This window comes from Alosa sapidissima, chromosome 2 (assembly GCF_018492685.1).
Source record: "Alosa sapidissima isolate fAloSap1 chromosome 2, fAloSap1.pri, whole genome shotgun sequence".
NCBI classification, from domain to species: Eukaryota; Metazoa; Chordata; class Actinopteri; order Clupeiformes; family Clupeidae; genus Alosa; species Alosa sapidissima.
In genome coordinates this window covers 25934484-25947275 of record NC_055958.1, presented here as the reverse complement: position 1 = coordinate 25947275, position 12792 = coordinate 25934484, and the positions used below count along the sequence as shown (strand labels likewise).

The 12792-nt window shown below is 40.2% G+C and overlaps 2 protein-coding genes across 2 annotated transcripts; both read left to right on the top strand.

The window, feature by feature from the left end:
- The first annotated feature begins 103 nt into the window (after positions 1-103).
- Positions 104-8643, top strand: LOC121692647 (fibroblast activation protein, alpha). Its single transcript, XM_042071418.1, has 26 exons — positions 104-584; positions 796-880; positions 1290-1379; positions 1526-1620; positions 1717-1791; positions 1887-1939; positions 2031-2100; positions 2347-2467; positions 2587-2741; positions 2865-2962; positions 3096-3225; positions 3376-3414; positions 3498-3596; positions 3683-3753; positions 3857-3910; positions 4423-4556; positions 4763-4807; positions 4951-5049; positions 5140-5209; positions 5533-5727; positions 6874-6928; positions 7025-7124; positions 7317-7375; positions 7531-7603; positions 7736-7809; positions 8071-8643. Exons 1-26 carry the CDS (start codon positions 582-584, stop codon positions 8170-8172), a joined length of 2244 nt encoding a protein of 747 aa, XP_041927352.1. The 5' UTR covers positions 104-581; the 3' UTR covers positions 8173-8643.
- Positions 8644-9687: 1044 nt separating this feature from the next.
- On the top strand, positions 9688-11037 carry gcgb (glucagon b). The gene is made up of 4 exons (XM_042071595.1): positions 9688-9804; positions 9926-10031; positions 10162-10302; positions 10762-11037. Exons 2-4 carry the CDS (start codon positions 9937-9939, stop codon positions 10880-10882), a joined length of 357 nt encoding a protein of 118 aa, XP_041927529.1. The 5' UTR covers positions 9688-9804; positions 9926-9936; the 3' UTR covers positions 10883-11037.
- The last annotated feature ends 1755 nt before the right edge of the window (positions 11038-12792 follow it).

Below are 12792 nucleotides of genomic sequence, written 5' to 3'. Positions count from 1 at the left end.
TTACCGTAATGTAACATTATTATTTAGTGAAATTGGTGTATTATGTAGCCTGGTTAACAACTACAACTACTTTATTGTAGCCTATGACTTGAAGTAGAACCAACTCGATGCTCTTGATAAAGAATGCATGCGTCAAAAATAGACTTAGAACTGCATTTCGCCCATACACTACTTGAATGGGCTATGTAAACCTTTTTAAGACGACAAGGTTCCTTGTCTCTATGCTGAGCTACGACGTGCGGTCAACATTTAAGCCACATCCTAAATCTTTACGAATGGGAAAGTTCGGCGGGCTGCTGAGTTTGAGGAAGCATCTCCTGGGGTAGTTGGAACTCCTAACTTCTATGTTGCAATCTCATTTACATCACATTTACATCAACGGAATACTTACATTGTAAATGAATCAACATTGGACTATGGAGTAACACATGTCTTAAATGCCAGAGAGACTGTTGTTCACGACATGTAATTAATTTGTGAAAGGAAAAGGAATACTTTTACTCCACGTCAGCGAACCTGCGGATTCTTCAGACTGCACCGGTTTGTCAGCCGGTCAATCCACTGGACATACCGGAGCAATCATGGTCAGTAACTACGTTCTCTACCAAATACGCCTCTCAGAGCAATGAACTTTCGAAACTGTCACTTAATCTTCTTTCTCCTATTTATTTAATTCTGGAAAGTTTACTCACCGACCGCTCATGTGCTTGTGTGCGTTATTTCAAAGGAAATAGCTACCCCGTTGAAATATGTATCCTCTGAAGTTTTCATGTGTATTTCTGTCACTTCACACAGGGCTGTAGTAAGGCGCTTGTGGGGTTTGTAGGAGTGGTTGCTCTCATCATGCTAATATCTATCCCAACGGCAATACATTTAAATAGTAAGTAATTATTTTTTAACCGTGGTCGTGATCCATGCTGGTTGTTGTTTCCCTTCATTATTGTATTTATATGGATTTCAGGCTATAGCCTGAATTAGTTTCTTTATGCTTGTATGAAATACTGAAAATAGATTTTAAAAAATGTTCATGTTTGAAACTAATTGCCGATTAGCATATATCTGTTTCTAGTTTGCTTTTTATTTAGCGTGGGGTAGATGTAAACATACCCTTCTTGTCAAAAATACCTTACTGTCAAAAATACACTGTGTGGCGCCATCAGGCGATGACATTTGAGACTGTAGCGATATTGCATGTCAGGTAACTCAGACTATCCTAAACTGAGATCTGTTAATAATGGTGTATAGGCTAGTCCATGTGAATGAACTTTAAATGTTCTATTGTGTTTCAGGGCAAGGCAAAGCTAAGAGAACGTTTACATTTGCTGACTACTTTAATGACACCATTAGGTACAAGAAATATGGTGTTTACTGGGTATCCGGTAAGTTTTTTTTTTTTTTTCTTTTTGGGGGGGGGGGGGGGGGCATTTCATGTGTAGGACACAGGCAAAGTGGAAAAACACCTTATATTTCACTGTAAACCAAATTCAGCTACCAGATAACATCCTTATGTTGCACTGTCATTCAGATAACGAATACCTCCATAAATCTAAGGAAGGCAATATTTACATCCATAATGTTGAAACTAAAGAAGTCTCTCCATTTCTGAGCAACACAACATTTGTAAGTACTTTTTTTCCATCTGGCAGTCTGTACTTTATTTTTCAGTGTGTTATCCTGTGATGTTTAATGTTTGCAATGTGTATGCATTTATTACAGAGTCAAGTAGATTCCACAGATTATATTGTATCAGCAGATCGAAAATACATTTGCTTTGAGAGCAATTATTCAAAGGTAGTATTATTTAGAATTATTCACAACTTATTTCACGTCCAGTTACTTGGTGTAAATAGATGTATTGCTCATTTTACAATGATTTATTCCAATAGCATTGGAGACACTCCTTCTCAGCTTCTTTCTCTCTGTTTAATTTGGAAAACTCGTAAGTACTTATTTGCAATCATATTACTCACATAGGTTGTAACTTATCTAAGCAGTTTTTTTTTCACAAGCTGTAAAACTTATTCCAACAGGAGTTTCATCACATCTGACATCCCCCAAGCTGTACAACTGCTAACTATGGCGCCATCAGGAAGCATGCTGGTGAGTATTTCTCTCTCTCTACTGTATCTCTCTCTCTCGCTCTCTCTCTCTCTGTGTTTGTGTCTGTGTGTGTGTGTGTGTGTGTGTGTGTGTGTGTGTGTGCGTGTGTGTGTGTGTGTGAGAGAGAGAGAGAGAGACAGAACAATTGCTTTTTGGTCACTCTATACCAAGAAATCTGTACTCATGACAATATGTTTCTCACACAATTATTTTTTTATTAATACAGTTTAACTGTTTTCTCCACAGGCCTACACATGGAGATACAATATTTATCTGAAACAGTCTGCCACTGCTCCATCCATACAAGTGACTACCAATGGAGAAGAGAATCAGATCTTGAATGGCATCCCAGATTGGGTATATGAAGGTGCGGAATACAAGGTTTTTACCTCAAGTCTCACAGAAAAAAAGAAATGAATGCACTGTAGCAGGTTAAGCAATGTGCCCTGGAGTGTACAAAAGTATGATTGTGTCTGTGTTTTACAGAGGAAGTCTTTGCATCCAATGAGGCAATGTGGTGGTCTACTACAGGGAAATTTCTTGCTTACCTTGAACTTAACGACACAAATGTTCACACTATTGATTATTCATGGTTTGGGAATGGACAGTATCCAGAAACTGTTGCAGTCCCATACCCAAAGGTTTGCTGAATTGTCTTAATGTACACTACACCCACAGTCAAAAATCTGTTTGTCTACTCTACTGTACAGTATATCTGAATATGACCTCAGTCTACCACGGCTGATTTTGTATGTATTTTGTAGGCTGGCTCAACCATCCCCAAGGTGAAGCTATATGTTATTGATACTGCAAATCCAACAAAGCGCTCACAGGTTGTTGTGCCAAGTCCATTCGGCTCAAGGTACTGTCATACTTTTCAGTCACAATAATTGGAGAAACAAAAGTTATTTTACGTACCTATTTCATTTGATAGTGTGTGTGTGTGTGTGTGTGTGTGTGTGTGTGTGTGTGTGTGTGTGTCGTTTCTGATGCAGTGATCACTACCTGAGCTCAGTCACTTGGGTGACAGATGAACGCGTTGCTGTTCAGTGGCTCAAGCGCAAGCAGAACCACGTTCTCTTACAGATCTATGACTTCGACGGAACTAACTGGGTTGAAAGCACGGTACGTCTCACTAGCCACATTCCTCTGGGGCACTGCTGTGTCCTTGAGGGACTCCTGCCAAGGCTGGAGATCGTCACCTCACAACCTTTAAAGTAATGTAACCATCAACAACTCATTTGAACTATTCTCTTCTCTCCTCTCTACTCTTAGAAATTTGAACAAATGAGCAAAACAGGCTGGGTGGGCCAAGTAAGTTTTTCTCGTTTTTTTTTCGTAGATGGTATACAATTGATTCATCATGTCTGAAATATTGTTTCTGGTTTATCTTTCAGTTCAACCCCTCTCCTGCATTTTTTGCAGAGGACAACATGAGTTTTTATAAAGTCATGAGTGACTCAAAAGGCTACAAACACATCCACTATGTCAAAGGTGTAAGTTCCCCCTTTTTTGAATGTACACATGAGTCTATTCAGCTTTATCTGCGCTGTGCTTTCACACCGATCTCATTCTATTTTAGGGGATACCTAAGCCTATTACTTCAGGGAAATGGGAAGTCATCTACATTTCCAAACTGGCCAAAGATGCTGTGTGAGTTACGATGTCATGGAAAATTAAGTGTAAGGGTGACAAAGTTTTTTTTTATTGTGAAAATGACTCAGTAAATAAATACACATTTGCTCTCCTCTGGCAGATACTACATAAGCAATGAACACATGGGAAGACCGGGTCAGAGAAATCTTTACAAGTAAGCCGTGATCCACTGATCAAGACTTTAATTGAACTTTGATTTTATTTTTGAACCCAGTCTCTCTCCTTGTCTCAAACACAGACAACACTCACTCTTGAACACAAACCCAGAGAGAGGGCATCTGCATTTGTGACTTTATAAGTACACACTAACCATCTGACTTTATGAGTACTAACTAATCATCTGACTTTATAAGTACACACTAACCATCTGACTTTATAAGTACACACTAACCATCTGACTTTATGAGTACTAACTAATCATCTGACTTTATAAGTACACACTAACCATCTGACTTTATGAGTACACACTAACCATCTGACTTTATAAGTACACACTAACCATCTGACTTTATGAGTACTAACTAATCATCTGACTTTATAAGTACACACTAACCATCGGACTTTATAAGTACACACTAATCATCTGACTTTATAAGTACACACTAACCATCTGACTTTATGAGTACACACTAACCATCTGACTTTCACACCTTGTCTGTTCTGTAGGATCAGCATTGGCAGTGGGGGTGTCCATTCTGCTCCACGGTGTTTGAGCTGCTCGCTGCACCCAGAGAGGTGTCAGTACAACTTAGGGCACATATTCAGTCGCAACAGCTCCTACGTCCGCATGGACTGCTACGGTGAGGAGCCAGCGACAACTCATGCAAAAGGGCTTGGCAAAAAATACCCCCCACATGTCAGAGTCAATGAGAGCATGTCGCAGTGCTGCAACCTTGACCTTACGTTTAAATTCTAACCTGATTGAAAGGTCTCGTGCTCTGACACCAGCTCTCCTGCTATACTGCTTTGTAAGTCGGTTTGCTTTCTTTTCCTATTGTTTCCATAGGGCCTGGAGTGCCTCTGTTTGCTCTCCTTGATAACGAAGGCTCTGGTATGTATACAACTGTGTGATATATGCTCAGTAAAGTTCAGTTTGGGCTCGAGCATGTATAGAATATTTTCTGCATACCCCGATTCATCCAATTGCTGTAGCAGGCGTTGCTTTTTTACTATGTCAGACTATTCATTTGGCAGAAATGGAGGTCCTGGAGGACAACAGTAAGCTACAAAGTATCCTGGAAGAATTCCACTTGCCCACTGTTAAACGTGGCACACTAAGGCTGGCAGGATTTGGTAAGAACTCCAAATTGAAAGTAATTTAGTGTTTCTTTGAATGTAAAGAAATGAAAAGCCACATAATTTATCACTTATTTTTTTCCACAGACCTCTGGTATCAGATGATGCTACCGCCAAATTTCGACGCGTCCAAGAAATATCCCCTGTTGATTTATGTGTGAGTTTGCTAATGCCTCTTTTCCTTCAGCTCTTCCATCTCTCTACACAGCCTGTGGTGAACAGCATCCGTCACCAGAGATGTAAAAGTCCGGCTTCAGAAAGTCCTGAAACATATTTGTTCCAACCATTCACTAAATCAGCTGATTCTAATTAGTACAACTTTTAAAGCAGGTAGATCAGCTAGGTAGTGAAATCACCTGTTTTAAGTGCACAAGTAGAACCAATACATGGCAGGACTTTTACTTTCTGAAGCCGGAAGTTTATTTTTACTCCCCTGTCCATCACTGCTGTCTGTAGCCGCTAATGTAATGGCTTTTACAGATACGGAGGCCCCTGTAGCCAGACGGCAGACTACTCCTTCAGGTTGGGCTGGTCCACATACCTGGCGAGTGCAGAGGGGATCATCGTGGCCAGCTTCGATGGGAGGGGAAGTGGTTACCAGGGAGACGAAATAATGCACTCCATCTACCAGCGCTTGGGAACGTATGAGGTGGAAGATCAGATCTGGGCTGTGAGGTAAACTGCTTAGCCGTGAAGGAAAACAGCCCACTCGGTGCTCACACCAGTCTAGCATGAAATCTGTTTGCCGGTCCATCAGCGCACGGCCAGGAAGTGATAAAGAGGAGAGAGGTAGACAGCTCCTGCGTCAGGGAGGCTATGGGTTTAAATGGGGCCAGAAAGTGTGCAGGTATGTTATTCATAATGCCTGGAATAGCATTCAGTCAAATACGAAGGAAAAACTAGCAATGGATTACTCATTACATCCTGTGATATGCTAAAAATGTGTACACAGACAGGCTCTCTCTCTCTCTCTCTCTCTCTCTCACACACAGACACTAACACACACACACACACACACACACACACACACACACACACACACACACACACACACACACACGGCCGCCGTCAACAGTATTGCCAGTATTGCCACAGCAGTACTAATGGGCAGCTGATTATAAAGAGGGTGTATTAAAAAAAAAACAGGATAGTATGAAGAAGTATAAGAAGTACTTGAACATGTACAGTATTTGTATAACACATTTATACACAGTTTACGCTGACCAAAGTGCTGAGGTATGAACTTGCACAACACTGCCTACAGAGCATACCTTAAATTGTCAGTGGTCAAATGTGCCCTCCTGACACATTTGTCTGAAGTCTACTTTTTTGTCTGGCTGTGAAATTACAGATTTTCTATTATACTCAAGTCTGTACACTTTTTATTGTCACTTACTGTCAATTGTCTTGTACATTTAATGGCATTCATCTGACTTTTTATTCTGTTAACAATAGGCTACATTGTTTTACACCTGTTAAAGCATACTCATGTGATGGGAACATATGCACCCAATTGTAAAAGCAGCTAAAATGTTTCTTCACCTGGCTAAACAGCAATGATTTACCTTATGACCTAGTAGTGTACCTTAAGATTGTAGTCTTACAATGTAATCAAGGAAATCACAAAGAAAATAGGTAGGCTTCCGCATGACCTATCCTGAATGAATTTTCTCCGATATAATAATAATAAATACAACACATTGGGCTTGGCAAGAAATTTGCCAATACTACTTTCATACAAGTGATGGCACCCCTGACACACATACATGTATATGCAAATGCTTACTTGAGTGTGTAATATTTCATTCTGTTTATTGATAGACAATTCATTGATATGGGCTTCATTGACAAAAAGAGGATAGCCATTTGGGGCTGGGTAAGTTTGTTTGGACTTTTTTGATTAAAGCTTTACAAATAAAATAAATCAGAAGATTGATGTGACTGAATGAACGGCATTAATGTGTTGATGCAGTCTTACGGTGGCTACGTGACATCGATGGCACTGGGCTCTGGCAGTGGGCTGTTTAAGTGTGGCATGGCGGTAGCTCCAGTCGCCAAATGGGAATACTACGGTAAAGTATGGCTTCATACTGTGTAGCCTACTAAAAATCACTGACAATTGAATAAGACACAATATTTACACACAACTGTTGTAATATTTAGATTGCAATACCCCCCCCCCACACACACACACACACACACACACACACATCAGAGATACACCACTGATATTTCATCTCCTTGTTTGCCATGACTGCATACAGATGCTGTGTACACTGAGCGCTACATGAGTCGGCCTGAGGAGAATGTGGACGGCTACAAGGTGAGAGGAGACTGATCACTCGTCAGTAGACCTTTTAGATACAGACAGGAGGAGATGAATGGGATAGCTTACAACACATGGCTTTGTTGTGCACTGCTCCATAACCACAGAGTGACTGGTCATGGGATGCTGATCACGTTTGTCCATTTTAATAGAATTCAACGGTCACTTCCAGAGCAAAGAATTTTGGGTCTGTGGAGTACCTGTTAATTCACGGAACCGCAGATGGTTTGTATAGACATCATGTCTGATTTAGTAAATGCACCTCATAATTACAGTATACTGATACTAGCAAATATTAGATTTCCTTATCATCTCTTTATATTTTGTAAGTCTCTCCCAATGTCTCTTGTGTTTCAGATAATGTTCATTTTCAGCAATCAGCACAGATATCCAAGGCCCTAGTGGATCAAAAGATTGACTTTGACACAATGGTGAATTCTCACTTTTGAGAACTGTGGGACCATACTGTATATCATTTCCATGTATTAGTTAAACTGGTTTGGGTTTAGTTAATTGCAGTGTATAGTAATATATAGTAATTAGCACAATATAATACATTTAGAAAATGTACAATTCAGTGGAATTGGCTGTATTATAGCTATAAATTACATTAACTGACATCATTTGCACTGTTTCATATGCTCACCTATTAAAGTAAGCTGACCCCATCTTGTGTTTTTACCCTGTTTTAGTGGTACACAGATAAGGATCACGGCTTGGGTGGCAGTGCCACCTACCACGTCTACAACCACATGAGTCACTTCCTCCAGAAGTGCTTTGCCCAGACCAAATAGAGGGCTAATCTGTACATTTCACTAGATCAAAATAAAATCCTTTATATCTTTGTGTGGTATGATTCGTTGCTAAGGTACTTGAATATTTGAATGCATTGCAGTCATATTACTCTGGACTTAGGATTCCAGTTTGGTTGAAGTCTATGCTTTTTTTTACATGTATGAAGTGTTCACTGTCCAGTTTGTGAAATATTTTTGGCTTATGAAATTTTGTATGGAAATATTGTGATTTTTAGTCTGATAATGTGAACCCATTTGATGAACTCAAAATGTACTCATATTTATGCATGATCGCAGCTTACAATTTTGACGTGCACGTGATGGAATTGCACTGAATCTAATGTGTGTCGTTAAAAGCTGAATGGTAGCTGGACGTTGTGTCTGTCATTTGCAAGGGAAAACAAAGTGCATAAACTGAGACCTCAAGTGACTGTTTCTTTGTATCCAAAAAATAAACATTTATAAATGGTTTAGATGTTTCCCTGTGTGTGTGTAAATAAGTGCTACAAGTATTACTGACTGTCTGAAAATGAGGCATACTGATATACAGTAGGTGGAAGTAGCCTGGGTTTTCATCAGATAATATAAAAAGTCTCACCTCACTGTTGGCATTGCCAAATAAATCCTACTGCACTCATAGGATTGCCGGTGTGGCAATATAAACATTTAGAGCACATCTAATGCACAGTTACAGTAAAGTATGCCTTGGTCACATAATGCTTGAAAATACTAATAATAATATTGTGGTGCCAACGGATGATATAGTCCAGAAATGTTAGAATTTGAATATATGTGTTTACTGTGTTTACAGTTTTCTCTTTAGAAATTGATGTTTCCAAATATAATAAATGAAGATTTTTGAGAAAGACATGAGTCATGTACTGAAGGTTTGTCCCCACCCCAAACCACATTTCTGTCAAAAGTCCATAAAGAACAATGAATACATCACAAAAAAGACATTATCTCATTAATATCTAATTATCTAATTATCATTCATTATCAAATATACATTCAAAGCAGTCATTAAATAAGAAGTATCCTACGGTATATAATTCAAGAGTGACACAATCAGTATTAATCAGTAAAGAAAATCAGTACATTTTGAGAATAGAAATCAACATAAAAAACCATATCAATTTCATTCATTCTACTCAGTTATTGTAACACTCGTGGTCAGCACAGCTACTGTAAGTGTCCAATATGTTCCTTGAAATTGTCATGCAAAAGTCTACATATATTTTTGGCGTCTATTTGACATGATGGCATCATGCTCGATCTGAGTGCCTAAAGTGGTAGCTGTTATGTCACCAGGCCGGTCTGATTTCTCTTACTTAAACAGAAAAGCAGCCGCAAAAACACGTCCCATGCGATGACACGGGCGGCTGACTAATGGGTTGAGAGTAATGCAGTTGTGTGTTTTACGTGCCACCTGAGCAGGCGCTCTCTGGGCGTCTCTATATAAGACGGCGCACAGCAAGGAGGGACCATGAAGCAGCTCCAGGGAGCCCACGAAGATAACGCAGCTGACAGAAGAAGTGCGCAGAGAGAGAGAGAGAGAGAGAGAGAAAGTGGACAGACGGGACACTCTCCACCAGCCCAACAGCAATCGACAACCAGCAGCCGACAATCCAGGTGAGACCACCTCAGGGCTTGTATCTCACTCCATGCCAAGGTGTTGCAGCAACCCTTATGACTTTCTGACTGGTTTTGGCCATCACTTAATGACCCACATTGCATCTTATTGCATCTTCAGAAAGACGCACCATGACAGGCATCCACTCTTTGGTTGGACTTCTGCTCTTGATCCTTGTGCAGAGCAGCTGGCAAATCCCCGAGCAAGACACAGAGGACAACTCCAGGTACTAGACCCTCTCCTGTGGTCAATTCTACTGATACATTACACACTAGTGTTCTACTTCTGTTATCTATAGATCTTGTAGAATTAAACAATGCAAGACTGAATGATGACAAATGTTTCGACAATTTCAGCCTCTTGACAGAAGACACGCTTTACAACGAGCCAATGAAGAGACATTCAGAAGGCACCTTCTCCAATGACTACAGTAAATATCTGGAGTCACGGCGAGCACAGGACTTTGTTCAGTGGCTAATGAACTCTAAGAGGAGTGGGTAAGTTGCTCATATCAAGCTCAGTTACTTTTTGTAAGAGGGTGAGGTTCACTTTGATATTCTAATATCAAGACGGTAGAAAATGTGTGTATCCAAAAGGTTTGATTAATTCAAGACTTTATAAATTGCTTCACTTGAACTGCTTGGATACTCCAAAGACTCAGTGATAATGTGAAAGGTTTGAAAATAACACCTCTGATCTTCAGTAATTTGAAATTAGGGACACATTCCTGTTACACCAAATATTTGTCAACAAACAGTACTAGATAGATAGATAGATAGATAGATAGATAGATAGATAGATAGATAGATAGATAGATGTAACACATATCTCATCCACACAGCATATAAAAACATGTAACACATATTATCCCATCCACCTACTATCAACATCTGAATCCTTTCTGAAGTGTACCGTGTCGCCTGTCACTCAAAATCTCTTTCCATCACTTGTTCCAGTGGCCCGTCAAGACGCCACGCTGAAGGCACCTACACTAGCGACGTCAGCTCCTACCTTCAGGACCAGGCAGCGAAGGAGTTTGTGTCCTGGCTCAAGACGGGGAGGGGCAGGAGAGAGTAGCTGCACTCCACTCCGCTCCGCTCCGAGAGAGAAGCTCCCATCATCAGCAGTCCCAGCAGAGAGCACAGACCCCCTCCATAGGCCACCTGATCCGGACCCAATTTTATAAGACCAGTATTGTCACTGATCACTCCAATAAATTTGCTGATTGGAAAGCTCTGACCATCCTTCTGACTTGTGTGAATTCTGTCAGCCATTACACTACAATTGATTTGCCCATATGCAAGTATCATTACTCTCACAGTAGAGTGTTACACTGCTTTGGGTTTATTAGCACCTGATGCAACAAATCTAGTCTAGGGGCCAGTTTCCAGTGCACGGATTTAACCTAGTCCTAAACTAAAAGCTTTTTTTCTAATGGAAATTTCCATTGAAGTTCTCTTTTAGTCCAGGACTAGGTTTAATCCATGTGCTCTTTGTACATGGTACAAATGCAGTAATAGCCCAGTAATAGTGTATTTATTTTAACTGCATAGAGAGTCAAATGATGTTAATAATATGGGAGCATTTTTAACTACTGTAAGTTAGCAAGTTAGTGGTTAGTCATGTTCATTTTCCTGAAATTACAGATTTGATTATTCAGTTCATTATACAACATCCACTAAAACAAGACACTGGTGGCACATACAGTAATACAATTTGAGCACATGAGTCATCTAGTACAGTGGTTTTCAAAGTGGGGGCCGGGGCCAGGGTTGCCTCAGCAATTTGGAAGGAAAAATAAAAGCAATAAATAAATACATTTGAAAAATGTAAAATATACTTATTACTATGAGGGTTGTTATACAATGCCATTATAATAATGTGTTGCATATCTGAACATTATATTTTCCATGATGACTGGGAATAATAGTAGAGTGATAGCTCTCATATAGCAGAAAGCCCAAATGCAATTTTTACACATTGTATGCTCCATCGCTTGCTTGTGGCTATAAATAATTATTAGGATTAGCTTAATGTATTTTTACATTTGCCGTAGTATTGTCGATGGGTTTAATAACACACCAAGGGGGTCCTTGAACAGAACCTAGTGGTATTTGTCATGGAAAGGTTTGGGAACCCCTGATTTAGTAGATACATTTGTAACAGGACAACACTGTTCAAAAGAGCTTGAAACAAAAGCCACTTAGTTGGGCCAATGCCCACATCATCAAGGAGTAGAGAACACTTTTTAAGCCCTCTTCAGTAAGAACAGGTCTGTGCTGTCGCTTTAGTTTCACTCTCCCTGATGGCTTTGGTGCACTGCAGAGCAAACGGATGCTGAACAGCATTACCGGAGAAAACCTGTCACGCAACATGTGACCGAGTATGGATGAATGATCAGGTGATGGGAAGTGGTACCACAAACACAGAAGTATGGATGTGAGTGCGCGCACACACACACACACACACACACACATACACACACACACACACACATAATGGATACTAGCCAGTGGGCCAGCATGCTTTGGGAGTGAGGATTCTCTGAGCTGTCAGTTGATGTGTTTACCCATCTGGCGATACAAATTCTTCTTATTCACATATCACTGTCACTTCCAGAACCATCTCTGTTTATGTTATTGATGTTCATCATTCAAATCACGTAGGGTCTGCCTTGATACATTTTCCATTGTGCAATCCAATCACTCCAGGAGGAGTCAACATTCAGTTGGAAGTAATACTAGCACTACCACTTCACACAATATTAATTGACAGTAGATCTCTGTTATGCCGTGGACCATACCAGCTGGAAAGTCACCCATGACCAAAAGGGTTGAAAATTACTCACCACTGGCAACTGTCCATCCTAAAGTTTTGTTAAATAAATGACAGCCTTGTGAAGTGAAGGGTGGTGGTAGTGTAGTGGTTAAGAAGCTGGGCTAGCATGCAGTAGCTTGAATGTTGTCGGTTCAATTCCCAGCTTCCAC